The sequence below is a fragment of the Sitodiplosis mosellana genome, unplaced genomic scaffold (assembly GCF_009176505.1).
Source record: "Sitodiplosis mosellana isolate CC-2019 unplaced genomic scaffold, AAFC_SMos_1.0 Smas_scaffold_2, whole genome shotgun sequence".
Classification (NCBI taxonomy): Eukaryota; Metazoa; Arthropoda; class Insecta; order Diptera; family Cecidomyiidae; genus Sitodiplosis; species Sitodiplosis mosellana.
The window spans coordinates 2,601,109-2,627,485 of record NW_022595245.1 but is presented as its reverse complement, the minus strand read 5'-3'; the positions used below and the strand labels follow the sequence as shown (position 1 = coordinate 2,627,485).

At 37.1% G+C, this 26,377-nt stretch overlaps 1 protein-coding gene and 1 pseudogene across 2 annotated transcripts in view; one reads left to right on the top strand and one right to left on the bottom strand.

Annotated features, from left to right (window-relative positions):
• The window catches only part of LOC129564924 (protein Lilipod-like), an 11,039-nt pseudogene extending 8,128 nt beyond the window's left edge, over nt 1–2,911 (top strand).
• Nucleotides 2,912–3,229: 318 nt separating this feature from the next.
• LOC129565260 (cytohesin-1-like) overlaps nt 3,230–26,377 on the bottom strand; it is a 51,132-nt gene continuing 27,984 nt past the window's right edge. The window contains exons 2-9 of one of the 2 annotated variants that reach the window (XM_055439923.1): nt 10,263–11,993; nt 9,936–10,068; nt 6,546–6,644; nt 6,256–6,355; nt 5,655–6,035; nt 5,383–5,494; nt 5,178–5,279; nt 3,230–5,079 (exon numbers count right to left, since the gene is read on the bottom strand). In XM_055439923.1, coding sequence (XP_055295898.1) covers nt 4,927–5,079; nt 5,178–5,279; nt 5,383–5,494; nt 5,655–6,035; nt 6,256–6,355; nt 6,546–6,644; nt 9,936–10,068; nt 10,263–11,375 — 2,193 coding nt within the window. In that variant the 5' untranslated portion in view covers nt 11,376–11,993 and the 3' untranslated portion in view covers nt 3,230–4,926. The remainder of the gene's footprint in view (nt 5,080–5,177; nt 5,280–5,382; nt 5,495–5,654; nt 6,036–6,255; nt 6,356–6,545; nt 6,645–9,935; nt 10,069–10,262; nt 11,994–26,377) is intronic. The other variant, XM_055439924.1, reaches the window with a different exon arrangement.

Here is a 26,377-nt window from a genome sequence, read left to right as displayed (position 1 = left end):
TTAGCGTAGAGTAAATTGATTGGTTTCTCTTGGGATTGACTCAACTCGCTGGCCAATTTTTCGCTGACATTGTGCATAATTTTTAGCGCTCGATATTTTTCTTGTTTGATTCGTTTAATATGATTTCTTTTGTCTGCTTTGTTTACAGATTTTTTTGTTGCTGTTCATATTGTTGTACGTTGGGTCGTTTGCATTGATCGGTCGATTTCGTCGTCGTGATAAGAAAGATCTGTACTCCACCGACAACGATGAAGTTTTAGTATATAAAATAAGGTATGTGATTGACTCTAACGATTTATCTATCAATCGCCATAAAGAACCTTCCCCATTTTAAAAGTTTTTCTACACTATTTTCCACACACCGTCTCCACTTGCATTTAGTTTCCATTACAGTAGATACACTTTGGCCGTTGAAATCCAATGGAAGTGGAGAATAGTTGAAAGCTGCCGCTTATTCTTTTATAGTAGCTAGATCTCCCTAGCGCAGCATCCATTCAATTTTAAATGACATCAAATTCTCTCACACAAAGCTCAATTTCGATTCATTTTTTCCATTTTCAGCCTGTGGTTGTGCACATTTTCGTTAGCCATTGCCATATGTGCGGTGTTGCTTTTACCCATATCGATGGCTAGTAATGAAGTGTTGCTCCTATACCCACTCAGTTATTATGTTGAGTGGTTGAATAGTTCGCTGGTTCACGGTAATTTTATTGTTGTTGTTTCAATGTGCATACCTCTACCTTATCTTCTTAAATAAACAAACGCAATACTCATAAATCACATTTGATTTGCAACCTTGCCAACACTCTCTCACCCATTATTTTTTTATATTTATAGGACTGTGGAATCATGTGTTTCTATTCTCAAATTTGTCATTGTTCGTGCTGCTTCCATTCTCATATCTATTTGCCGAGTCGTCGGGATTTTTCGGCCATAAAAATGGGATCATATCGCGAGCAAATGAAACATCTACCGTGTTCTCACTAATAGCTGTTGTCGTTTTAAGCATCACTTATGTTGTATCAGCCGTTATTTATCCAGAGAAAAGAGGGATACGCTGTTAGGTAAGTGTTTATGAATACCAAGTTTTCGTTTACTCATCCAAAACACCTCTATATAGATATGTCGATGGTATCGTCAAAAGTATCCAAATATAGTGAATAAGTACCGTTTTTTTATCCAATTAATTTTTGTGTATTTTCCAGATTTGGGATCGTATCACCTACCATTTTTATATTCATATGTTTCATTTATTGGAGTGCTCTTGTTTTGTATTGAGTATGTATTTTTCACGCTTCTCCTTTGAACATTCATAAAAAGTATAAACTAATTCGTTTCATTTTTTGTCCATTTCTTAGTTGGCTTGGCTTGTATGCACCCCGTTGGGTTTTTTCCGATTATTCGGGGTCGTTGGCTAGGTGTTAGTGAAGCCACACTTCATGCGTGACGTCAATGAAGAATATCATACATCGCACTTGGAGGAGGCGAGTGTTTTACGAAAAATTGAATCAGACAATCACATCCACCAAATTATCCACCAATAATACCATTGCATCAACACAACCACCCAAATATTGTGATATAAATTCCATTCCAAAAGCATTTGGTTCGCTAACAATATCATTGCTGCGTCATCTCAATCGTAAACCATCAAACACAATTAGTTTCAATCATAAGAATTATCCGAGCAAGGCAATTATTGACGGCGACATGCCCAGTGACACCGTCGAATATTCGACAAATAATTGGGAATATGATGAGCTACATGAAAGACTGCACGAGCTGTGAACCAAACGCAAAGAATTGGATAAACTACGTAGTTCAACGGCAATACAGCGCAATTTGATTTATCCATTGGCTAATGTTGCTATTTCTAACCGGTGTCACAACGGCTCAGCACAAAGGTAAATTGATTTGCTTCGTAAAAACTAAATTTCGTTGAATCCAAAAACGGCAACGTATTTCTAACAATGCAATCGTTGAATTTTATTGCAGAAATTTACATTGGGCATCACTTCATTATCAAAAGTGGGACCGATTGGAGTCGCAATCGAAGTGTTAATCATCTTTTATTTGTGTGCCACATCAACCGTTGGCCTGTACACAATGCCATTCATGCAGAGCATTCGGCCACAACGATACAAAACCTTACTCGCCCAACTCATCGTCAACGGACCACTGGTTTTGATACTTAGCTCGGCATTACCGCTTTTATCAAGAATTTTGGGTACGTAACACACCAACACATATCACATTCATCAATTAGGCTCAATTACATTCGTCTAATCTTTCGTTTCGTTGTCTCTTCCGTTGTCAATTGTCAATTGTATTTATACGAATCACAAAATTTGATTTGCTGGGCGACTTTGGTGAAATCGAATGGCTGGGCAGTTTCCAAATTGTTCTATTGTAAAAAGTAATTTTTGTGAGCACCACCACATTATGTGGAAATGAAATAGTCGATCAACCAGTGCTATGTTGTGGCGATAATCAGTGTATAACTCAAATGACTCATTCGCATAGTTTTATCAAACGAAATTGCATCGAAAATTCTTAACACCATTCGCTTTTTTCTTCTTTCATTTTCTAGCATTGGTTTGGATTTGCACCCAATAGTGGCCAATACAGCAACCACAAATCTTGACGGTCCAGCCATTGCTTTCAGTTCAAGTACAACGTAAGTTGACGATGAAGTTTACGCTTATTAAATGGCGCGTCTAATACAAGTGTTTGAATTGTCAATTTCATAACAACACAGTCAACAGCGGTTGCTGGAAATCAAGTGACATTCTCTCAAATTGAAGAAATGATCAACAAATACACATCGGAATTGCAGGAACAAGAAAAAGTATTCATCAATCAGGCGACACAAGTGAATCCATGTAATGATCTGCTCAACAAGAATAGCTAAAAGAATGTCGAACTGAGGTCGAACTGAGCAATGCTATTGAAAAGGTTAAAAGTGAACATAAATGCCTAGAGAATGAGTTGAAATTTATCGAAACGCAACACACCGAATTGGAAGAATTCATTGCACTATTGAAGAAAGACGTCGACAAAATACCACATAGTGATTTGGAAAAAGCGCAAACATATTCATTGGCCAAATAGATGTAAATCTGAAATTTAGTTATTATCTAAGGAGGATCGAACAGTGTAATTAACCAATTTTTCAAACAAACATCGATCCATTTTTATTGCTGCGTGATGAAATAATACCAAAACTGAATCATTTTCAAAAGTTTTTTTTCTTTATTTTTTCATTGAGCTGAAAAAGAACCAGAACAAAACTTAACAGAGACCTTTTATTGTGCATTTTCTTAAGATATCTCTGTGAAAACATTCCATTTTTCGTTCTTAAAATCAGTAATTATATGTCACTTTGTTTTTCCATTATATAATTCTATTATAATAAATGATTTCTATTGTTTATTCTGCTTGCCAATGCCGCAATTTTAAAAGATTCCATTCATTTCGTGTATACCTGTTTACGAAATAAAAGCGCGAAACTGATTTTGTTGAAACGGTTTTGATTGCACGGAAGGAAAAAAGTGGGTGGAACATCCACAACAGCTCCTTAATCCTCATTTCATAAGCTCAGCATTATTGATTCGTGTTCAGTCCCGCATGAAATGTAGAGCTACTCATTTTTTTCTGGTGGTTTTGCATATATGTAGCTTATAGCAACTGAAATGTACGTTTTTTGTTGCATGTCGAAGCCGTATGAATCAAGCATAAAAATCAACTCATGTCATTGTTCGCAAAATTCAATTCCTTACGAAGCGATTATTTTTGACTTAAACATAATACGTACTAAAATTTATTAGCAAATCAGGATAAATGTTTTAGCGCTTAATAGCTATGCATTTAAAAATGCACAATACATGTATTCAACAGTCAATCAAATGGATGATTTCAATAAATTAGTTTTGTTTGTTCATCATTTTTTTTTTCATAAAAAAATTCTCCATTATTCGAATTGGCTCTTTTCTTCTTATTATTGGAAGTGATTTGTTTTAAAATGGGGTGGCAAAAAACGAACTAACTAAAACTCCTAGATATTTCGAAATTGTTGTGTATCACATGAAAAAAGGAAGTTAACATATTTGTCTATGGTTTTTTTTTTTCTCATTCACTTTCTTTTTCTTCTTTGATCTGTTTTTCCGCTTCAAAAGAAGATAAACTCATTCTCAATTTTTCCTTTCATTTCAATCGCTAAACTCAACAGTTGTATATTGTTCATTCATAAATGGCGATATTTACAAACGAAGAAAAAAAAGTTGTATGACATGGTTTAATAAATCGCGCGATAAAAATGCAACTATCGACTTTCTTATACATAGTAATATTTTATTCCAAACTTTGTTTCTTCTCTGTTGCTCGAATCGATTATATATAAAAAAAATTGTTCTTGCTGTATGCGTATATATACATTCTAAATTTAACGTATGCTCTAAAATCAATTATTTACATGCTTGTGATTTAAAAACTTTGATTAAAAACTCTTGTCTCGCTTTCGATACATCTATATACTTTTTAAAATGTTTGCAAATTGTTTTGTTCAACTTTGGATGATGTTCTGATGATGATATTTTCTCTTTCGCTCTCTGTGTAGATTAAAAAGTTTTTCCATTGTGTTTTTGTTGCTTGTTTTCATGTTAAAAACGATTAAAAATGAATATGATGTGTGTATTTCGAACGGATTTTGCGTTGATGATGTTTTTTTTTCGAGCATTGTTGTGTTGTCGCACTTTGTGTGCAAATCGTACAAAATCTCGGTTGCATTTTCTTAAAATCTGGTTTTGATATGAGAAGTTGTCGTTTGTTTTGGTTTCATTTTGGATTTAGCATTTCATCGTTGCTGCAAATCCAATCGATATGTTCATTTTGCACGTAGTTTGTTGTCATGTTACATCGCCCTGGGCATTAGCTAACGGTGAGCGCTTTCTTCTTTCGCTGTACCAAAATATCGTAAAATGGATTATGTGAAATGGACGATGTTAAGCATTTTATCCATTCTTGTTTGTCCTCTTCCGTTGCTGCTGACATTCGGTAGACGGAATGTTTGCCTTCGACAACCTGGTTTGGATAAAAATAAAAGCGAATGGATATCAGTAAAAAACTGTCTCTCTTTATGTACTATGAAAATGTTCAATGTTTGTGTTCATCTTTCGTACCTTTCCTTCGGAATCGGTTTTGCATGCTTTTATGATATCCGCACCACCGCAAGCGTATAACTCGAAACAGTGTGGCTTACTTCGATCATGAATTTCTCGCACCTAATAAATAAAACACACACATTTAATCGAATTACAGACAACGCCAGAACCAGAACCGTTCAAATTGCAATCAAATTTAAAGTTCACAACCAGAAATATTTACCAAAATATTTTCTAATGGAATAATGCCTCTCGGCTCCTTATCTGTCGTGTACTCAAAATAGTACAAACAGTTATCATTGAGAATGAACCATCGTCGTTTCCATGATTTGTATCTGTTAACCAAGCAAGAAGCGGGGAAAGGGAGAGAGAGAGAGAAGAGAAGGAGAAATTCAATTATGGCATTTGTAATTCAATTTACATTTAAGCAATTTCCACATTTTCCAACTTAATCCGATGAAATCAAATTGAGTAGTAGCATTAATGTTTAGTTACCTGCCGCCTTGTTTCCACAGCCAACCTTCTTTGTCGGGATTGAAGAATGTATGCATTAAATCGTTACCATCGTCTTGTGGTATTTTAAATGGTTCCGTTCGTATTGACTCGTACAGTGATACCAATAATTCACGTGGTAAATCGCCGCCATTGTTTATGCCACGATTCATTGAGATAAACTGCTCCACACTCGGTTTATCCTTCACCGATGGATTGTGCAATGACGTATTCAACATGATTATGGCAAAACTAAGTACATAACACGTATCCGTATTTGTGAATATATCCGGATTTAATTGACAATAGCGTTGCGCAAAACACTCCATCATGCGATCGATCTTCTGTGCCTCGCCCGGCAATCGAAATGACCATAAAAATTGTCTAAGAAAAACGAAAACCAGAATCATGGCATTAAAAAGAAATCATTCGTCGGAGGAATAATTATTCGAAATTAAAAGAAAAAATTATGTATCGAAAGAAGAAAAAACGTTCTACGGAGCAAAAAAAAACTGTGATTTCAAGAAAGCATTCATTAAAAAAAAATCTTTTTTCATATTCAAATGATGTGATTGCTTATATCAGAAGACAAAGATATGTTTACCTTAAAGCCTGCACTAAAATGAGATTGGTGAAATCATGCAATTCCACAAATGCCTTCAAAACCTGTTCGTTGAAGTCATTTTTTTCGCCAAGATAATCGCCTGTAATGATTCGAAGAAAAAAAAAGATTATGTTAATATTGATAGTGCCGAGAGAGAAAAAAAGACGAAGCGGAGAAAAATAAATCTTTCTTTGCATATACTATATAAAGAAATCTCGCAAAATGATTGCGACTTGGAATTTTGCATGACTTATTATGTGAATACAATTCACCAGTTTGAATGAACTTACCAATGGCAGTTTTATTCAGACCTTCGCCTTTGTACAAGAAATGGGCAACATCTTGTGCATCCATTTGTAGCAAATTGTTTTCGCACAAGTACTCGATTCCTGTGAATTGAATAAGATCCATTAAAAGACTGAACGAAAAAAAAAACCTCGAAATACATTCACCCGAACAGCAAACAGCAACAAACTGTACACATTTGCTGTCACAACACAAGTCTCTCTGTCAACTTGAATGCCCGTGTAATTGAACTTGATGTGATACTTGAGTCGTAAACATGAGATGTGCCAGCGTGCGCGTTGACACAGATCGCCAACATTATCCGAATTAATTTCCAATTAATTTTAATGAAATCATAACAATTTATTACTTCCGAAAACGTTTTTCTCTCCGTGTGAGTGTGTGTGTGTGTGTCTTCGGCGCAGTTTTATTTGCAGCTATTTATATGACACAAAGCGACTAAAATAACTAACAGCTTCATCGTCACAACAAGGAAACTTTTTATTTATCGAAAAAAGAAGAAGAAGAAGAATGGAGAAAAAGTCAAGGAGACCAAGAAGAATGGAGGCAAGAATTTCACATGAAAAGAAATCTCTGCGTTTGTAGAACAGCGATCCAAGAGAGAGTGTGCGATAATGAAGAAGGAAGTAAATAATTTACGCTTGAGAAAAACCAAAGCGGCTGCTTTTGTCGTTTGCTTGACGTTTTTCTATCATAAAATACTTAAAGAGCTATTATATGATGGAGCTTGGGCTCACTGCAACGACACAAAGGCAGATAAAAATCAACCATATTTTTTCATTAAATCATATCACTTGTTCATGGATTATGCAATAATGGGTAGGAAAAAAAAATGCGCCGTGGTCGTTCGTTGAAAATTAAACATGTCGGAAATGAAGTGAATAAATTTTGAAAAATGACCGATTCGAATGTAGAGCAAAAACCGAATTCAGTGTTTACAACATGGAAACAAGTGTTCGAGTGATATGTGTTACAATGGTATAAATAATCCCAAGCTCAATAATGGGCTCAACCCAACGGATGGATATTGATCGTAGGCCGAGTGCAGCAAACCGATGCTAGGTCTAACATTCAAATGAGTTTGGGGAATGCGATATGAAATCGGATGATTTGACGAGTGGAATTGTTGCTACGGTACAGTAGTATTATGGAAATGCGTGGTGAAGCGTTCAGTCAGCGGGAAAATGGGATATATATCGCGTTTCGACATCATTATATAATGATTGACACATAATAATGAACTGCATTGTGTTGAATGAACTCTCTCTCTCTCTCTCTCTGCTCGCGATTGATTTCAATCTCAAATTTTCGAATTTTCAGTTCAGCGAAACAATCGGCTTGAAATCGAAATTTTCGAATGAAACCATAGAACTAATGAACGACCATTCAAGCGTACACTTTTCATTATTATCAGATTTCCAAACACCGCCTCGAACATTCATTTATTTCCAACATTCATCCATAAACTCATTGCCATAACTACTTTCGTTCAGTCAAAATAAACCATAATTCTCGAGGTTGCTTCATTTTCTGATCGCTAAATCCCTCGCCCATCAGAACATTTATCAACGGTTCACATAGTAGTCACTTTCAAATTCTGAAATCCATTGAGAGTCGCCGCTATGCACACCATAGATCTTGTGACATCATTTTTATGTGATTAATAACACACCGTAAACACTGATATAAGATGACATAAATTAGAAGCTGAGACATTGATGCGTGAATGAAAATTGTAACAACCGATTAGACGAAGAATGCTCGAAATTGAAACGGAGCATTTGTGTCAGTTAACACGTTTCGAAATGTAAATAAAGAAAATACGCGACGCGAGAGTCAGGGAGAGTGAGAGATTAAAACATGACTCAATCTCGTGCCTTTATGCGTATTTTTTTTTTATTGTTATTATGTGTTGCTCATAGTTCACGCTGTCAATCTACTCATCACTCACTCATCTATTCAGTCACACTCATAAAACGCTCATGGTCAAACGAAGCCTTTTATTTCAAATGATCCGTCCAATGTTTTCTCTTTGTTGTTTTTCAAATGAGTAGGAACCGTCGTTTTTTTTTTCGTTTGAAACGAGCAGAAAATTCTAGAATTAAGAAATATAGAATCAATTTAGTGGCTAAGAAATTTTAGATTGTTCCGCATATTGAAGCGATACTTTTTGCTGTCATTACACACCGACCGCACCAATAAATAGGAATTATTAATTTTAAATATCGACTGTGTGTACCCTACAATTTGAATGCCAGAAAATTGTGGTGAGAGCACATCGTATGCAGTAGCTGTGCACGGTGTTTCGTTCTGTTCGTTTATTCTACCTCACTTTTTCCCTCTCTCTCTCACTCGGTCTCTTTCTCCCTATCTTGATCTCTCGCTTGCTCTCTGTGTGTTCCGATGCTGTTTCTACGTCGTCGCTGAGAATGTGAACGTGTTTTTGCGTCGTTTTTCACATTTAATCCAAACACCCGTACGACCACTGGCTTATTTTTAATCGGGTACGTTTTTCGCCGTAGTCAAGCTGAGAGCTGTAGCGTAAACGGGCTGAGGAGAATGGTGTGCTACAGTAAAATGACGTTTTCATACACTCTATAAAATCGTTCACATCTATTTTTGATGTTAGATTCAAAATCCTATGTATGAGCGTCTCTTCTCTTTCGCACGCTATCAATACATTTGCATGCGAACGACGGTGAACGAACAAATCATTTAAAATATTTTTGCGCATTCTGCGATTCGGTCGTAAGATGCTAAATATATCGTTTTTTCACTGAACAAACATACAGAATGCGATGCTGTCTTGGTTGTGCGCACAAAACGAGCGAGAGAAAGAAAGAAAAAGGGAAGAACAAACGTCGCAAATGAGCGAGCCAGTGAAGATAGAGCAATGAAATTCATTTTATATTAGCCGAAAATTTGAAATAAAATTCCAAATGCACGTCAGATAAAATAATTTTTTTTTTTTCTTTCGGATGCATAAATAATGTTGTTGTGACGCTGCTGGTTGTGCCATTGTCTTGTGATCTTTTAAGCACTTATTCTATACGCCCCAGACTCAATTCACATTGAATATTTTTTTCTTTCATTCTCAAAAGAGGTTTATTTTTTATTGTGCAAAATACACCACTTGTCTGTCTCACGCGCGAACATTGTTTGCATTCAAGTCGACGGAATTGTGTGAGCCAAAAAACACATTTCGTTCGAATCAAATTTAATTAGAACAACGAGAAATTCACTTGAACCAATCTTATTCGGCTCTATTTTCTGAATGATATTTTGTCTGCGCATTTCGGTGGGAATTGGTTTTTTGGCTTCTTCAGCGCACAAAAAAAAGAAAATTGGTTGACACTGTGAATTGCAATTGTTACCTTTCTTGGGATCCATATTGAATTTCTTTCGACCAATTGACATTTGCTTATCTTTATTGGAATGTTTGCAGTCTTCTTGTAGGTCTAGCGTTTCCATTTCAGCTACCACTTCACATAACTCATCCTTGATTTGCTGCGAATTTCGAACGAAATGAGAAAAAAAAACGCATGAGTTATTTCATAAAGATAACAAATAGACTGAGAATGAGCATGGGGAAAAAAAATTAAAATGACAATGAAACGATAAAGATAAAGAGCTGTCTGGTTGGTCTCTCGCTTGTGTCTATGAAATACGTCAACCTGTTTTTTTTTCTGTGTGTTAAATACCTTTTTATGTACGCTAATATTCCAGTCGGATTTCGATTTGGCTTGTTGTTTTTGTTGTTGTTGCTGTGTTTTGCATGTGGCACAGGATTTCGGTAGTTTGGGCAATGTATTATAGTACATGCTCGTATTTTCAAGTGAGCCAAAATTACTTTCAATACCACCACTGCCGCCGATATCGCTCAGACTAGATGAAGTGTCAATAAATTCAATGTCATCGTCTAAATTCAAACTATTCGATTTGAACGGACGATTCGTTATGCTATTGATACTGGCACTTTTTTTACACGATGTACCGCTATCGTCATCACCACCACCGCCGCCGCTGCCGCCACTAACGCTAATGTAACTAATCGCTGTGTTGCCTTTTGTCTTTGTGTCATTGTTATCGCTGGTTAACTCATATTTGTCGTTGTCGTCGTTGTCATCGACAAATCTCACTTGTGCACCGTTATTATTCGATTGTGATACACTGTTATTATTTATATGCTTTTGACTACCACTGCTACAGCTACTGGCGCTGTCATTTTTGATGATATTACTTCGAAAACTGTTCGTATAATTTTTGTACACATCTAAATTGCTGATTAATTGGCCTTCATCGTCGAATATGGTGCCAATGCGATTAAGACGATTGTTTGATGCGTGCGATAGGGTGATGGCGGAGGCAGCCGTGGTTGTGATCACAGTCGTTTTAGTGACTTTTGTAATTTTGGTTATAGTTTGACCTCTGTTTGAATCCGTACCCGAGCTACTCGAGCTGCCATTGCTTCGGCTGCTTGTGGTGCTGTATGTGCGCATTTTTGACGATTTATTCGATGGTGGCGATTTTGGTGTGTCACTCGAATCGAGTGAATTCGATTTTGTGCCATTTGCCAATGATTTCAATGGTGACAAACAAAAATAATTCTCACGAAAGAAACCATTTTTCAACTTTGGACTATTCGTTACAGATGCTGGCAACGATTTCACATCGTTTGGTATCGATGACAAATCGACACAACTTTTTTGCAACTGTTTCTTTGATGCTAGGACTTTTTTCGGTTTGGGTTGTCGTCGTAACGATGAAAACCACGTGGAAACACTTGGTTTCCGTTCCGTTTGTAATGTTGACATGATAATGTGTGTTTGAGAGTTTCGCTCTCGCTCCGCGCGCACGGAAAGAAACGGTTATGACTCTTGCAAATTACTTCCTCTCTACACAGGCTACAATTTCTCTTTGATTTTTATTTTCTCCTTCGTTTTTGCCTAATAATAATAAATTGTACCCAATTAAATTGAGCTCCGTCGTTTTATTGCACGTTTAATTGAATTTGTTCTTCGTGTACTAAAATTGTTCCAATTTTATCGCCGTCATTCACATACAGTTTGGCTCATTGCGGTCGTTTGTGATGATGAGAATATTTATATGCGAGTTGTTTGTCTCTTGCATAAACCTTTTTCATATTTGTCATTTATTAGTCATTGCGTGTTCTGTTTAAACATTTGCATGCTTTGCCGTGTTTCGTCGTCGTTGTCGCCGATGTTTCACTACACTGTGTTTGTTGCTGCTGTGCTCTCGTACTTTACTTTGTTGTGCTCTTGTGCTTCGCTGCTTCGTATACGTGCACAACGTTTATCTTTCACATTACTAATAATTACTTTGGTGGTGTTGACTATTTAATAAAACTTGACTCGTACGGTGACTAAGGCGTTTCTTCGACACTCTCTTGATGTGATTCAATCAATCCCGGGCTACATTTAAAATAGACAAATAATAATATTGACATTATGACTCGTATCTCACGTTTCGTTTACTAGTGAAATTCTCTCATATCATTTCCATGTCTCCACGCTTGATTTTCGTACCAAATGACGATTGCAAATGATTTTTCAATTTAAATAACCTTGAGTAATTCATTTTTTGAATGCAAGTTCTTCTTCACTCTATCTTCCCTTTACTCTTCTAGTTCAGTCGAACTGATCAGAGAGAAAAAGAGAGAGAGAGATGAGAAAGAACACACATCTTCATTGAGAAGAAAAGAATGCAAGAAAGAGTGAGTCAGAGAAAGAAGAAGATCGACTTTCATCAGATAAAACGAAACATTCTGCGGGAGAATGTCTCCTCTATCTCTTCTGTCAGAATCAATTGTCGTTTTAGTTTCAATTTATGTTTATGACACAGATGAGCGAAGAATTTTTCGTGGAATTTCACAAAACCATTTGCTCCATTCGCCGTAGAAAATATTGAGTGAGTTGTTTGTTCAGGTGTTTTATTAGATGATTTATTCGCCGCGAGCACCGTTTCTCTCTACATTGAATATAGAGAGTAAACAAAAGTGTTCTTGCTCAGTTGAAAATATGTTTTTTTTTCTGTCTTCTTTCGCCGAAAGTTCAGTAACTTAATGCTGCAAAAGCAGTAAACAAAATGGCGAAAAGGGAAGGAAAAAAAAAGTGTTGGAAATATTGTTGGAGTAGTAGTTATTTTTGGCGTTCGTCCAAAACAAAAATTAAGTTTATGCATACAAAACAATGTAGAAAATCCTGGTGAAAAATGCAAGCTACGAAAAATTTGCATAAACATTCGTTTATATTCAGTGCACGAAGAGTATATCATGAACAACAACAATATTGACAGTCAATATTTATCGGCTGGAAAGTGATAGAAACACGGAGTGACGGCTTTTCTTCTCTGTTTTGATTGCCATTCGTTGTTGTTTTCGATGTAAATGGTAAAAGCGCCGCCAAGAATGTGGAATTTGCATTTTAATCGAAAATCATGTGCACCACACACATACACACGCACATATTAAATTCAATTGAAGACAATTGGCTTTTGTGTGCCTTAATTGGGTTGAATCACTTACTCACTCGCTTTACCCAAAAATCGTTACAATGAACTTTTCAATTGAATGCAATGATCCCAGAATCACATTATTTCCAGATTTGTTTTTTTTTTTTTGAATATTCGGCTTTGTCTTTTCTTCTTCTTTTGAAATCGATTGGAATGAATCACTGACTCCAGCTCACCGAAACACTGATGCAAATGCACAAGGAGACTATGATATCTATAGAAATGTATAGACGATTGAAGCTGAGCGTTTAAATGAAGCGTACATAAATTCTTTAAAAGTGAATCCCATCGTATTTTCACTTTTCGAAACTTCTCGACAAACCGAGCTTAAGTTTGGTAATTCTCATTGCCTCAAAGAAAACGTATTTGATAGAACGACCGAACAGCAGCCGTATGAATTTCACAAGCGACATTCAACAAAATCTGATTTCATTAGCAAGTGTCCAAGTTTTTGTCAAAATGGCAGCAACAGCAGTAGCGACGGCGGCAAGTAAGTTTTAATGAAATTTCAATGCTGCAAACAATATATATTCCGAAAACCGGATTGAAACAATGTGCAGTCGAACAATTTCACAAAGCGAAAATAATTGTGTTAATGGTACCATCAAGCTGGAGATCAAATAGGAGAGAAATTAGAGCATGTGGCTTTTTTCTCACTCCGTACTCTCCTCTCTCTGTATGTTATCTGTGATTACCGATCTGAATTCATAAATCATGTCTTATAATGTAAGCTTTGTGTCGAATTCATTGCGTGCCGCTTCTTGGAACACTATTTTGAAATGATTGAATTAGAAAGTTGATTGAAGCACTAGATTGCGATGCATACGGTTTCGAACAATTTCAAAGACAAATCTCGTTCTGTAGCTTTCGTTTGTGTGTTCTACAAAGAAAGAATGACAAGCAGAAGAAGAACGAAGAAGAAGCAAATACTATTTATGAGTTTTCTTTAATCAAAAATTTCCTTTGCTTTTTTTGCCCATTCGAAAAGTTCTCATGGAATGAAAATTAAGTTTCGTTTTGCGTGGGAAGTTTTGTATTGGTATCGGCTGAGTTGAATTATGCGATGATTGGTTTGCCGAACAAATGTGAATCATTACAAACTTATTATCCCTCTTAATTGGGCGGAATTTTCGTTTTCCAGTGCCAGTTTCACTTAGTGATTTTCCTCATAAATTATGTAATAATAATTTGGAAATCATCAATCGAATAAAAAGTGGCTCATGTGATGGAAAAGTCATTGAAATTCCTTTGCCATTTCGATGAACAAGTCAATTTCGAATGGCCCAAAACCGATGAGCGACTCAATCAATTGGTCACATTGAAAATGATTTGTTGAATGTGCTGAAAAACGCGCTCAAACCGCCAGCAGCAGGACCAACCCCGTTGTACCAGATGAAAGTGAAAGGAACAAAAAGCGAGTGAAAAATCGATATTTATCGAATTTCTTCCGCCAACGGGTTAGCTTCTTGTCATTTCCGAATGTAGTCGCTATCACGTTTGTGCCAAAACAAAAACCGTGTTCCGTGTGCACGTTTCAATAAAAGTCGTCGGTGAAGCGCAAAAGGGTCACGTAAATGACATTTATATATACACACACTTTTTCTGTCCGTACTGCTCTTCGCCTTCTCGCCCATTTCCGTCTCGAGAGATACGAAAGTGAGAGACGACACGCAGCAGAAGATGTGCTCTTTTTTCAGGGTGTGTTTTGTTTCAATTCATGAAGAATTCGCATTTTCGGCGAAATATAACAATGCAGAGGTGATATTCGCTCATTATATTTAACTGAAGGTCGAAGGATTAAATGGGCCCCGTTATCAACGAATATGAGTTTTTTGAAAATGGCCGTAGCCATGCCGAACAGTCGAAATGGTGTTTCGGCCTGCACAAGCTCAACCAGAATTAGTGGAGCATTTGAAAAATAAAGTTGGTGACCGTGATCATAAACGATGATATAACGACGTATGCAAATGTTGACGCAGATCCTTTATATTGCGTTTTATGTTGCCTATAATCCGAAAAGACTGAAAATCTGAGCTTGAGATGTAAAGTTGGCACATACAAACAATGTGTGTACGTTTACTTATTACTTAAACCAAATGGGTTACGTTGACAAATCGAATTTATTCGGAAGTTCACTGACAAATATATGCAAATGTGTATGGTTTTCGGTCGAGATAAAGTTCGTCATTTCGGTATAAGGGCCGAGAATATTGGGCCGGAGATTTAACGTCGTTTCCGTGAAACCGTTGGTATATCCGAATAATATCTGGATCGTGGCACAGCTTTATAATAGAGTGTACTAGTGGGAATATTATAGAGCATGACGTGTCATTAAGTGTCCCTTAGACAAAGCCCTTGATTTTGGTTTAAAGAAGATTGCACGGATTAAATGCGAGAAACGTCAGCGTCGTCGTTCACCTGTAGAACGGACAACTCATTCATTTGCGTTAATTGGTGTGACAAATGGCGTTTGCAGCAACGCCAACGCCTTTTCGGGAAAAACTCATTACATTCACATCAAATGCAGATGTTTTGCGATGAAATCGCAATGGAAAAAGAACTACGAACGGTGGTGGAAATGGGCAATGTGACGTTGGTAGGCCCATTTGTTATGCTCATTCGAGACTCGATTTTCAAAGTTTTGAGCACAACATTTTTAGCACGGTATGAAATATTTTATATTCTGATTTCGTATGCAGATGTGATAGGGAGAGAGAGAGAGAGAGCGAGAGGTAGGGATAGATGCAATTATTTATGTTGGAAAATTGCTTCTGAATGAATACGTAGGTGTGACAGCTGTAAATCTAAAATTCCAACATCCAGCCAGCATGTACACGGAACCATTTCAGTATATCATAGCCCATTTCGAACCACACCAACATGAAATTCTATTGACAAAAGTATTTTGTGCTTTTATCCATATGAATGTGAACGTTGCTCAGTCAGATTCTTGTTCGTCTATGCGTGTATTTGCATAAAGTAAACATTGCAAATTACTCGGAGATTTCGAATAAATGCATGCAACTTCTTGAATTGAATTGTCTTACCTTGCAGTTGTCTGACTGCAACCGAATGCGTTTGCAACATGTTTCATTGAATTTTGCGAGAATCAATTTTGGATCACAATGGCAACCGACCGAAGTTAGGTGTGTGCAAGTACGAGAGTTGCCATCAATTGATGCCGACGCCAAAATCAAAAGCCATGAACAAACTTGATCTGGGTGTGCGACGATGGATAAATGAGCAGAGCACACACAGATTAAGTTGTATACATATGCAAATGAGTTTCTAAGCATTTTGAAGGGTTGACAATGTTCCGTTCCGCAATGCCGAATTATTCATTTGCATCACACGCCAAGCTCAACGTTTATTATTTCATGCTATTGCTCTAGGCGTTGAACGTCTGACTGACAAACTTGAATCGGTTTTTTGTTTCGTATCGCATCGTTTTCATCAGTTACCACAATTCTCAATTTGTGACAACACATTCTCATCGACATCAGTTATTCGATTAAAAATGTATGCATTGATATGAAGCCAAAGCAAAATTGACACAATCACATTGTTTGTCGTCGTCGTTCTTTTCTTCTTCTTCTTCTTCTTCTTTGTAGAGAATTGCACATTTCCATGCCAATACCCATCGGCTGTTTTAATCGAAATGTGATCGCTTTGATTTGCCCTGCTCATATCACATTTCGATTTGCTATTTTATTTACATATATCGACGAACGATGCATGCTCTTCGCTCAGTCACATGTGACTGAAGTTTTCGTGTTTGTTTGCTGCATACGTAATTAAAATTACCAATCGAAAACCAACACATCAATTAGTGCTCTCTGATCGGTTTACTCAGAAGTTGGAATTGGTTTCATTTGGAATGGCTTGGCTTGGCTTTACTTTGGAATTTGCGTTATCAAAGCGTACCAAATCGTCATGCTCCAAGCAACAACAACACGAATTATGAGAACTTTCTGCTGACGTTTCGCTTGCCACGAGAAATGCAATTTCTTCGTCTCGTCATTCAGAGCTTGTTGAATTTGCATTTCGCTTTTTTATCGATCATGTCTATGGGTGAGATTGAGAGTGGAGTATGTTTTTTCTTCGATTTTTATTTTTGAAAAGGCGAGTATGTTTTCTGATGATTCTGTTGGCGTTAAAGTAGAGTATGTTGTAGTACCGTCTAGCCTCCGCGGTCTTCATGGTTTTCGCGCAACTGATAAAAGATAACAACATAGTGTCTTCGGCAAAGTTGTAGTACTTGAGGTCTTCTATAACTAAGCTGAAGAAAGTTATCTCTTATCTCTTATCAGTTGCGCGCAAATCGCGCACATAAAAAAGCAAATTTTATATAGAACTTTTTTTTTCTTATCATTTTTCGCGCTTTTCGCTGAACTGATAAGAGATAAGAGATAACTGTCTTCAGCGATGTTATAGAAGACCTCGAGTGCTACAACTTTGCCGAAGACACCAAGTTGTTATCCCTTATCAGTTCCGCGGAAACCGTGAAAAACCGCGAGGACCCGCTAAAAACGAACATACTCGCGTTTAACCATTTTTAAGTCGACAGAAACTTGCTCTTCTCTTTCGTAACAAAGTCAATCAAACATACACTACTCTCAATCTCACCCATAGATGTTACATTCGATTAAGTTCACGTTAGAAAGGCACACTCTCACATACAGAAAGGGAGACGGAATGAACATGAACGCAATGAGAAAATTCCATTACAAACAAATGAAGCGAAACGGAGTGAGCGTTCACTGTGTGCCGCAATTCAAATTGGAAACCCAGTAAGATTTCAGTCGAAAAATATTGCAACACAGAAAATGAACAAAGAAACCAGGTGGTTTTGCTTCGTTGAAAGAGTTCGTTATACACGGAAAAGCGTGTGTAACTTGCAAATAGTCTTGTCAAAGACAGACACAGAATTTTTAATGAAAAAAAAATAAAGTTTGTTTTTTTATTGAAATGTTTTTTTCATTGGATTTTTCAGTTCCTCTTTGTGACTTTATTCAAATGAGCTGAATGCGTAAATTGAAGTTCCCATTGCAATTGAGTCAAGTTGGAACGCAATCGCACACCAAAAATAAAGTCAACACACGACGAATGAACACCAAAAAACACACCAAAAATTTAATCGCATTATTTCAGAATTATTCTCCGTCATGATGGAAGTGTAAAATTTGCATAGCCCAGCAAGTTGCCGCAGCACTTTAGTGAATCAAAAAATGTATAGTTTAAATCAATTATAAATTTGAATACGAAATAGCGCCAGCAGAGGCCAATGTACGCATTTATTCTTTATCAGTGAATGTTTGGCTTGTCGGCGGCGGCGACAGCGTCAAATGATGGCGAATTTTTGCATACATAATGAAGTGATTAAATGCATTTCATTTAATAAAATTAATTTGTTGGAATTATTTTTATCGTGTCATCGGCACAAGCAAATTGTTTTTAGTGAATTTGAGTGTGTTTTTTTGTTGTTGATTCGAGTATGTGTGTGTGTGTTTTGAATGCGAGACGATAAGCAATTCTGTCGGTCGCAAAATACGCAATTTATTACGGCCAGATATGGCAAAAACGTGTTGATGTTTTACAATCAACCGCAGTTTGTTCGGCAATTTCATATTTAGACTGATTTCAATAGAATATAGTGTTTTAGACTGTATAGCATGGTAATTTGTATGCCACCGATTGTTCGACGGCGGCAGCGTGTATGAATCATACCAGAAAGAGTGATTGAGAGACAGAATGAACACAGTGTTGTTTACATTTTCGCGCAAACTGCGTATCATGAGCATTAAATGGACAAACGCTTATCATCGGTAAAGTGGGTTTTGCGTAGAGAGAGAGAGAGATATGTGTGTAGATATGTGATTATCGTGCCGGTGGTAAAGACCACAAATTAAAATATCACAGTAAGAGTGAGTGAGATAGAGGGAGACAGAGAACAGGAATGGGAATGGGTGACTGGAACGTGCTCCAGTATCGATAGCAATTAAGCGAACAGAAAAATGGTTAATGGAAACATGTGCATGTCCACATGTTTCGAAACCACTTGAACTGAACATAGCCACACACACATACATCGGTGTTAGTAACCGCAAATAACCTTCATTATGCGAGACTCTTTTTTTTTCTCTTTCCATTGTCGTTATTGTTGTTGTTGTTGCTATTATTGTTGTTTGGCTATTTGATAGGCAGCAATAACATGAGCATGCATCGTTCTACTGTGTGCTCCCATTTTGTTGCTCTAAATTATATGGCACAACATCGAAATTACCGCGCAACACAAAACTCAATTGATTTTGTTTGCATTCGGTTTTTGTTCCCGTTTCAATAGCAGAGAATTCTGTTCATGCCATTCTCCACAGCCAGAATATACTGCTGGACATGCCCATTCCGGAATGAATTTCTATATCGCACGGTTCATTCCGAAGCAGAAATCGAAAATGAAAATACATTGAGTAATTAGGTGGAAATGAAATCCAAATCGAAATTCAAATTTCGGATGTGATCCAAATATCAAAACCATAAGCAAGTGCGTCGCACTTAGTCAAGCGGAATGAGCGTTTTACATCGCCCACACAATAAGCATAATTCAAATATCTTAGTTTCAAGTGAGACCGCTCGAATCAATTTCGACTCTCAAAGCATTCTGCGCCTAATTATTCTATGCGATTCGCTGGAATTGCTCAACAATGACGCATTTTCGGCGCGACTGTCGCATTCATGATGAATTAAAATTTTATATTTAACACCGCTCAAGGCTAATTTTCTGCCTGGAATTTCGATTGCCAACGCGCTGATTTCCACATAGCGACCGAAAAATCACAACATCGCTATTTCCGCGGCTGTGATAATATTCCACACAGTTTTATTTAAATAGCATAATTACTCGCGTTGAAGAGAGAAAAACCAAGTGGGCGAGGAAATTTCCAAAGTCATCGAAAAATGTGCACAAACTAAGCATATCCCACTGAAAGTTGTATGATTAAAATTTGACCGCTGTGCTGTGTGAGTGTTTAACTTGAACTTCAGCCTGGGCGTCCTTCTCTCATCAAATTAAATAACCGAAAAACAAAAAAGTAAACAACAATTTGGGCAAAAAGTTTTCAACTCGATGTTTTTCTGCCCCGTCTCACTGTCACTCTCATCGCATACAAATGTCGAGTGTTCGCAAGGGAAAAACACGGGAAAAAAGCGCATGATTGGCGTTTACACAAAGTGGGAGCAATTTCATCAATTGTTTACTATTCTAAGACCATAGCCAGAGCGACTCATTAATTGCTACAGTATTTCTTTTGGATTTTCAGTAAATACACACAAAAACAACAAAACAGAACTTTTCGATAAAACACAAACAATAAATCGCTTTGAATGAGCACCGAAATGTTATTTCTTGCCGTATTACGACGATGGTGATTAATATTTTAGGAGTATTTTCCCTTCATTTCAATTAGGCACAATGCGGTCGCCTTTTTTCTCTACCTTTCTTTTTTTTAACAATGAAACTCAATGAGCCATGAAGTGTGGAAGTGAAAAAATGAATAATTCCAAGAGTTTGAAGTAGCATCGAGACGGTGGAGAGAGAGAGAGAGAAAAAGACGGCTGGAGAAAGTATTGCATTAATTGATGGTCTTCTGCGAGAGCGGAAGTGCACAGGCGCTGTGTGTCACCGTTAGAGAAATAAATGACAACACAGAGATAAAGATAGATGGAAAAATTTAAACGTGAAATACGCCGATCGCTCGGCCAAAGTCTCAATGTAAATTCGTTGTGACGTTGTTTTTTGTCTACCGTCATCTGTAACATGGCAAAAAGCAAGATAAATGACTTGGCATACTCACAACACACAATCACATGAATTTTATCGCGCAATTTATCATTGTGTCGATATCTCGAAACTAAATCGAAAAAATATTCAATATCGACAACGATTTCTATCTCACCAAGCCAAAGGATTTATCGATTTGTTTGAATAAAACCGTATTGAACGGTAAGTTGTTCAACCAAAAAAAGCATGTAGCATAATAAATGCCAAAGTTAAAGAAGAATGAACAACACGAAAAACTACTTCCAAGTCAATTTAGAAATTTTCTGCTTCAATGGAATTTCACATTGAATCATAGCCCGGTCGGGTACTTCCGACAAACTTTTCTTCTTTCGGTGTGTGATGCAGATTCGGATTAAATTGTGTTACAATGTGTAATCGCTTCGCATCTTTGCATGTGTGTCAGATTTTTTTTTTGCTGTTTGTTGTGCAAAGTATGTGAATAATTTTCAATAGTGATCAGTGCGGCATTCGTGACAATGCAAGAATTTAAATGCTAATCAAGTCGCATACGAAGCGCATGTGTAACGCAACCTATCTTCTTTGGCTTTGTTAACATATTATGTGTGTAGTGTGTTTTTTGTTCTTCATTTTGTTACAAAATAATTTCTCGTGTCTGCGAACTTAATAATTTCTCATGATGAGAATCTCATGCTGGCATATAAACTATGCGAATGTTGAAACCGCAGCGGGAAAACGGTGCGGTGCGCTCACATGGAATTAATGTTTATCACAGAAAATTAGCAAAATTGTTTGAGTTGTACGCCTTATCATCGATATTAAAGTTTCACGCTAAAAATAGCTCCTCTTCACTCGCATTCAATTCTCATGTTGCTAACGCGCTTCGGATTCAATCATTTCTGACGCTCTGTCATATTAGTTATGGGTGACATGCATTTTTTCGATTGAAATGTTTTTTTCTTCTCTTTTTTTCTCGCATGTCTTCATTTCGTTGTTTTTCTCTTTTCCGCCTTTTACTTATGCGGTTTTTGTGCCGTTGAAATATGACAAGAGTGACACAAAAGAATAAATTCCGTATGGAAATTCAATATATTTTATGAATTCGAATGGATTTCTCGATAAAAATGACAGATGCATCGATAATAACGCTGATGAAATGATTAATTCGTCAGTTTAACATGGAGAAACGGTTTCCTACATAAATTCCGATAAGTTATCTGTGTACATTTGTCAAAGAACACGCTGCTCGCGGCACATGCACACACAGAACTTTTGGCTGATTTCCATGAAAAACGGACGACGTTTCATATGTAATTTGGTGTTATTGTTGTACGAAATGGCAGTGGGATTTGTTATCAAAAGGCGCATTTTCTTAGAACGCTCACGGCAATCGATTCCATCATTCAAACTCCGTGTATGCGTGCGTGTCTTAATCGTGTATTCCAGACGGATTTTCGAAGAAATACGAAATCAAGGCAACGGAAATATCACAAACAAAAACCGAATCGTAAACGAAGCCAAAGATTTTTTTTCCTAATTCTCGTTTTGCCTTTTGCCTTCCCCCTTATCAAATCGCAGATTTCGGCTAATTAGCTGTAGTAGGAATTGCTGAATGGGATTATAATAATCCTTATCTAGTTTAATGGGAATTTAGCACGAAGAGCGTTTTTTTCTTCGTATGTTGTTCTCGCATTCTTCAATGGGAGGGTAATATAGTGTGTGACATGAAGCGGAAACTCTTTTCGTTCATTGTGAAAAAAAAATCGAACAAATTTTATTGGCACCCTGGCCTAATCTGACTTGATTAAACACACGGCAAGGTCGTTTCAACTCAATTTTCCCAGATTCCGGTGGAAATTAAAAGCGTCCGTTTGTTGAAGCGTAAAAAATAACCCAGACGTTGGAAAATGTTAGGTATACACAACAGAAAAAAAAAACAAAATCACGGTAACGGTGTCTCATTACCGTAAAAGGTGAGTCAAATGTGTTCTTTGGAATGGATGAAAAAAAAAAACAGGAAGAAAAAAGGAAACAAGGAAAAGAGATAAAGAGCGTGTGGTTGTGACTGCAGAATGGTTTCGATCGAAAGATAGACATGGAATCAACATATACGAGTAAAAAACGTGTGTTCCATGTCGATAAGCAATTTCTTTTCTGATTGTCGAGAGTGTGTTGCTTGTTCATTTTTTTATATACTATGTTCGTCTGTTATTTTTTCCTCTCCTCACACATTTTATTCCAAGTCACACGCGCGCGTTCTCGATCCAGCAGGGCACAAGAATGAAAATACACGAGTGTAAATAATATCAGGATGTTCGAAGCTTATAATTGCGTCGATGGCATCGTGCTGTGCGCAGCCCATCACACACTGCCACACGCTATTACTCCAATTCTTGCTTTGTATATAGCTCAAGCTCATGTCAAACAATGTGTATATCACAGTTCTTGACATCATTTAATGGATCTAATGTGTGTGTGTTGTTCATGGCACATCATCGACATTCAAGCAACAACATAAAAAAACAGAATGAATCCTGCTAATGGCACACACATGAACTATCAACGGCAACAACAACGAAAAAAGACAATGAATGTGAATGCGCTTTTTTCGTGTTTAAATTAGAAAATGACTTATCTATGTCATCGCCTGGCAAATCATCTTAATGCCTATTATGTTGATTGCATTTGATTCATAAAACGCGAGCATTCGCACGCAAAAAGATAGATGTGTGTGCCATTTACGACAGTTTTTTGTGCATGAAACGATAAACGGAAAGCATAGAAACGGTGGAAAATCCGGAGAGAGAAGAACGGAAAATTAAGAGAAATGATAATCATCATCATCAGATAATATTCACACACAGAAAAACATGTAAACAAACATGTTTTGTGCAGAAAGAGCGATGAAAAATAGTAGGTTATTTCTTTGAATAGATATTAACAAATTATGTTAAACATCGTTGAGATGACAAGAGGAGAAAGCACTTTCGGTCTTTTTTTTCTCGGCCGTTCTCATTACTTGGAATTTATTTGTCATTTTTTTATGTGCATAAAGCCAACTAGAATGAAAATAATGAATGAAAAAAAGGACAACGCAACGTGGAGGGCCGCAATCAAAACCGACAAATCAAACCGTATTAAAATAGCGCATTTCAGCTGAGCATACCATCTCATTTGAATATCAAAGAACCATTGAAACCGTATTTTTTTGGATGCGGTTTAATTTTTGGCTGAACTCTCTAAAGCCCAACACAATGCACAGATGAAATGGTGTGTTTTGTGTAGGGCGTAGATGTAATGATTTTCGTGAATGAAAAAGTGAGAGAGAGAAAGAAGGATAAAGACTGAACATGTGAGTGAGAGTGGTGAATTGTATGACCTCAACTGATCCAAAAGGTTGTATAGTATACAGTTGGCTTCATTCTAATGCACACACACACTTCACATGATACTTTAAATGTAAATTAAAACATTATCTGCTCGACGTTCCGTGCTATATTCGGTTGCTTTGTGTTTTTTTCCAATGGTGAAGAAAAAAATCAACGTAAATTTAAAATGTATATTCGAATACGAGGAAGCTTTTTGTGAGTGAATGGGCGGAAGAGGAAGAAAATGTACGGCAGCAAAAAAGGGGTTTCATTTCACTAAATTGAAAATGTTCGAGTGAAAATGAAATGAACAGTTCAATTGCTCTATAAAGTGCGTGTTTAAAATGAATGTGCACATGTGAGAATCTGATCGTTTCGGGCTTGAATCTATGGCACTGTTGGCTCGGTTGGTGAAGCCAAATAAAAGTGCTCCAACGTTATGATAAAATACACATTCGCAATCACATGCAGATGTTGGCCTAGCACTGGTATAAAACGCTGAATGAGCGCTCAATGGATATCTAGAGAATGCCTTTTGCTACCGATGATGCACTATATACCATATTTTTTGTTGTTGTTGCTTCACGTGTAGATAAATAAACAATCTATAGCAGCGTGTCGTGCAGAAAAAAAAATGGGAATTTATCTTATTAGACGTTGAAGTTGAATGATGCGAAAATCGCATAAACTTTATTTTTTTTCCCCGTCGTTTTATGTTTTATTCAGTGAGATTGTGAAGTGTTTTGTGAAGGCAAAATAGCCTGATATATATATCCGGTAGCTGGCTTTGGTGTGTGTGTGAGTGTGTTTGGCACCGATCAGACAGAAAGAAGAATGTAATGCACGTTTGCATGCGGTGCAGCGGTGATATGGTTGAATCGAGTGGTGTGGCGATGGCGTGTGTGTGTGTGTGTACGTTCCACATTATGACGCAATAAAATGATGTGCGATATACTATCTTGCACATTCAGAGGGTATATCTTGGCTATATCCTGCCTACGCAAAATGCCGAACAGACATCGAATATATATCTAAATTTAAATTCTAGACACTTGTTCATTTTTGCGTATGATTATTTCGGAATCGTTGCTCTTCTTTTTTTTATGCGCTCCTATTCATACGGTGTGTATTCTCAAATACAGTATTCAACGGCGTATTCATTATTACCGCTAGACATGATGTTTACATAAACGTCACTCTTTATTCACCTCGACCAAAAGATAGGCCAGAAGTAGCCGTCATACGTCTCCTCGCAGTTTGATTCAAGATAGTCTAAACGGAACAAATGTAAACCAAACCAATGCCCAAACCAAGAGTGCCTAAAATATGCATGTATTTTTCATGACTAGGATAGACGTCGATTCGTACTCACCTTTGAATGATACGAAACACATACAAAAAAAAAGCGGTAGCGATCGTAAAGTTTCTGGTGTTATGTAAATGCGTAGAGCGATGCGACCACCGAAAAAAAAATGTGCGTCGAATGAATATTATAGCCCAGGCCGCACAAAAGCGCCATAAACGTGACACAAATGTTAAACATTATAATTTGCACATAAATACCAACGATTCACGCCGTGTGCTACTGAATCGATGCGCCTCAAGTGCGAGAGCTCTCGCCTAGGCTCGAGCACCACACATAAAGGAGAACAGAATGCTGGTAGAACGGCGTGCGGGTGAAGCACATGTTCAGAATACTTGCAGGTCTACTAGATGGTAAAATGGTATACTCACTCTCTTGCTAATGTGATTGTGGACGACTTTGGCTTCTGATTTTGTCGCCAAAAATGGCTACGACAACGTCGACTTTCGCCGAAAAACCATCCAAATTAAGCATGGGACAACCCAAATGACAATAACAATTCTTTTTCATTCTCGCTGACTCTTAAAAAGAGGAGCACACCACATACCCAACGTTGAAAAAATGAATTATCATGACGAACTGAGAGAGTCATTCGCATGGCAAAACAACAAAGGCTTTTAGCGACACACAGAAAGAATGAAAAAAAAATAAATAAAGCGAAACAATAACATCTGCATCGTAACCAGATAAGCCATAATGGGCCAACTTTTCGCGCTGAATGTGCGTTGTCATAGCTCTCGTTATGAATCTGGGACTCTC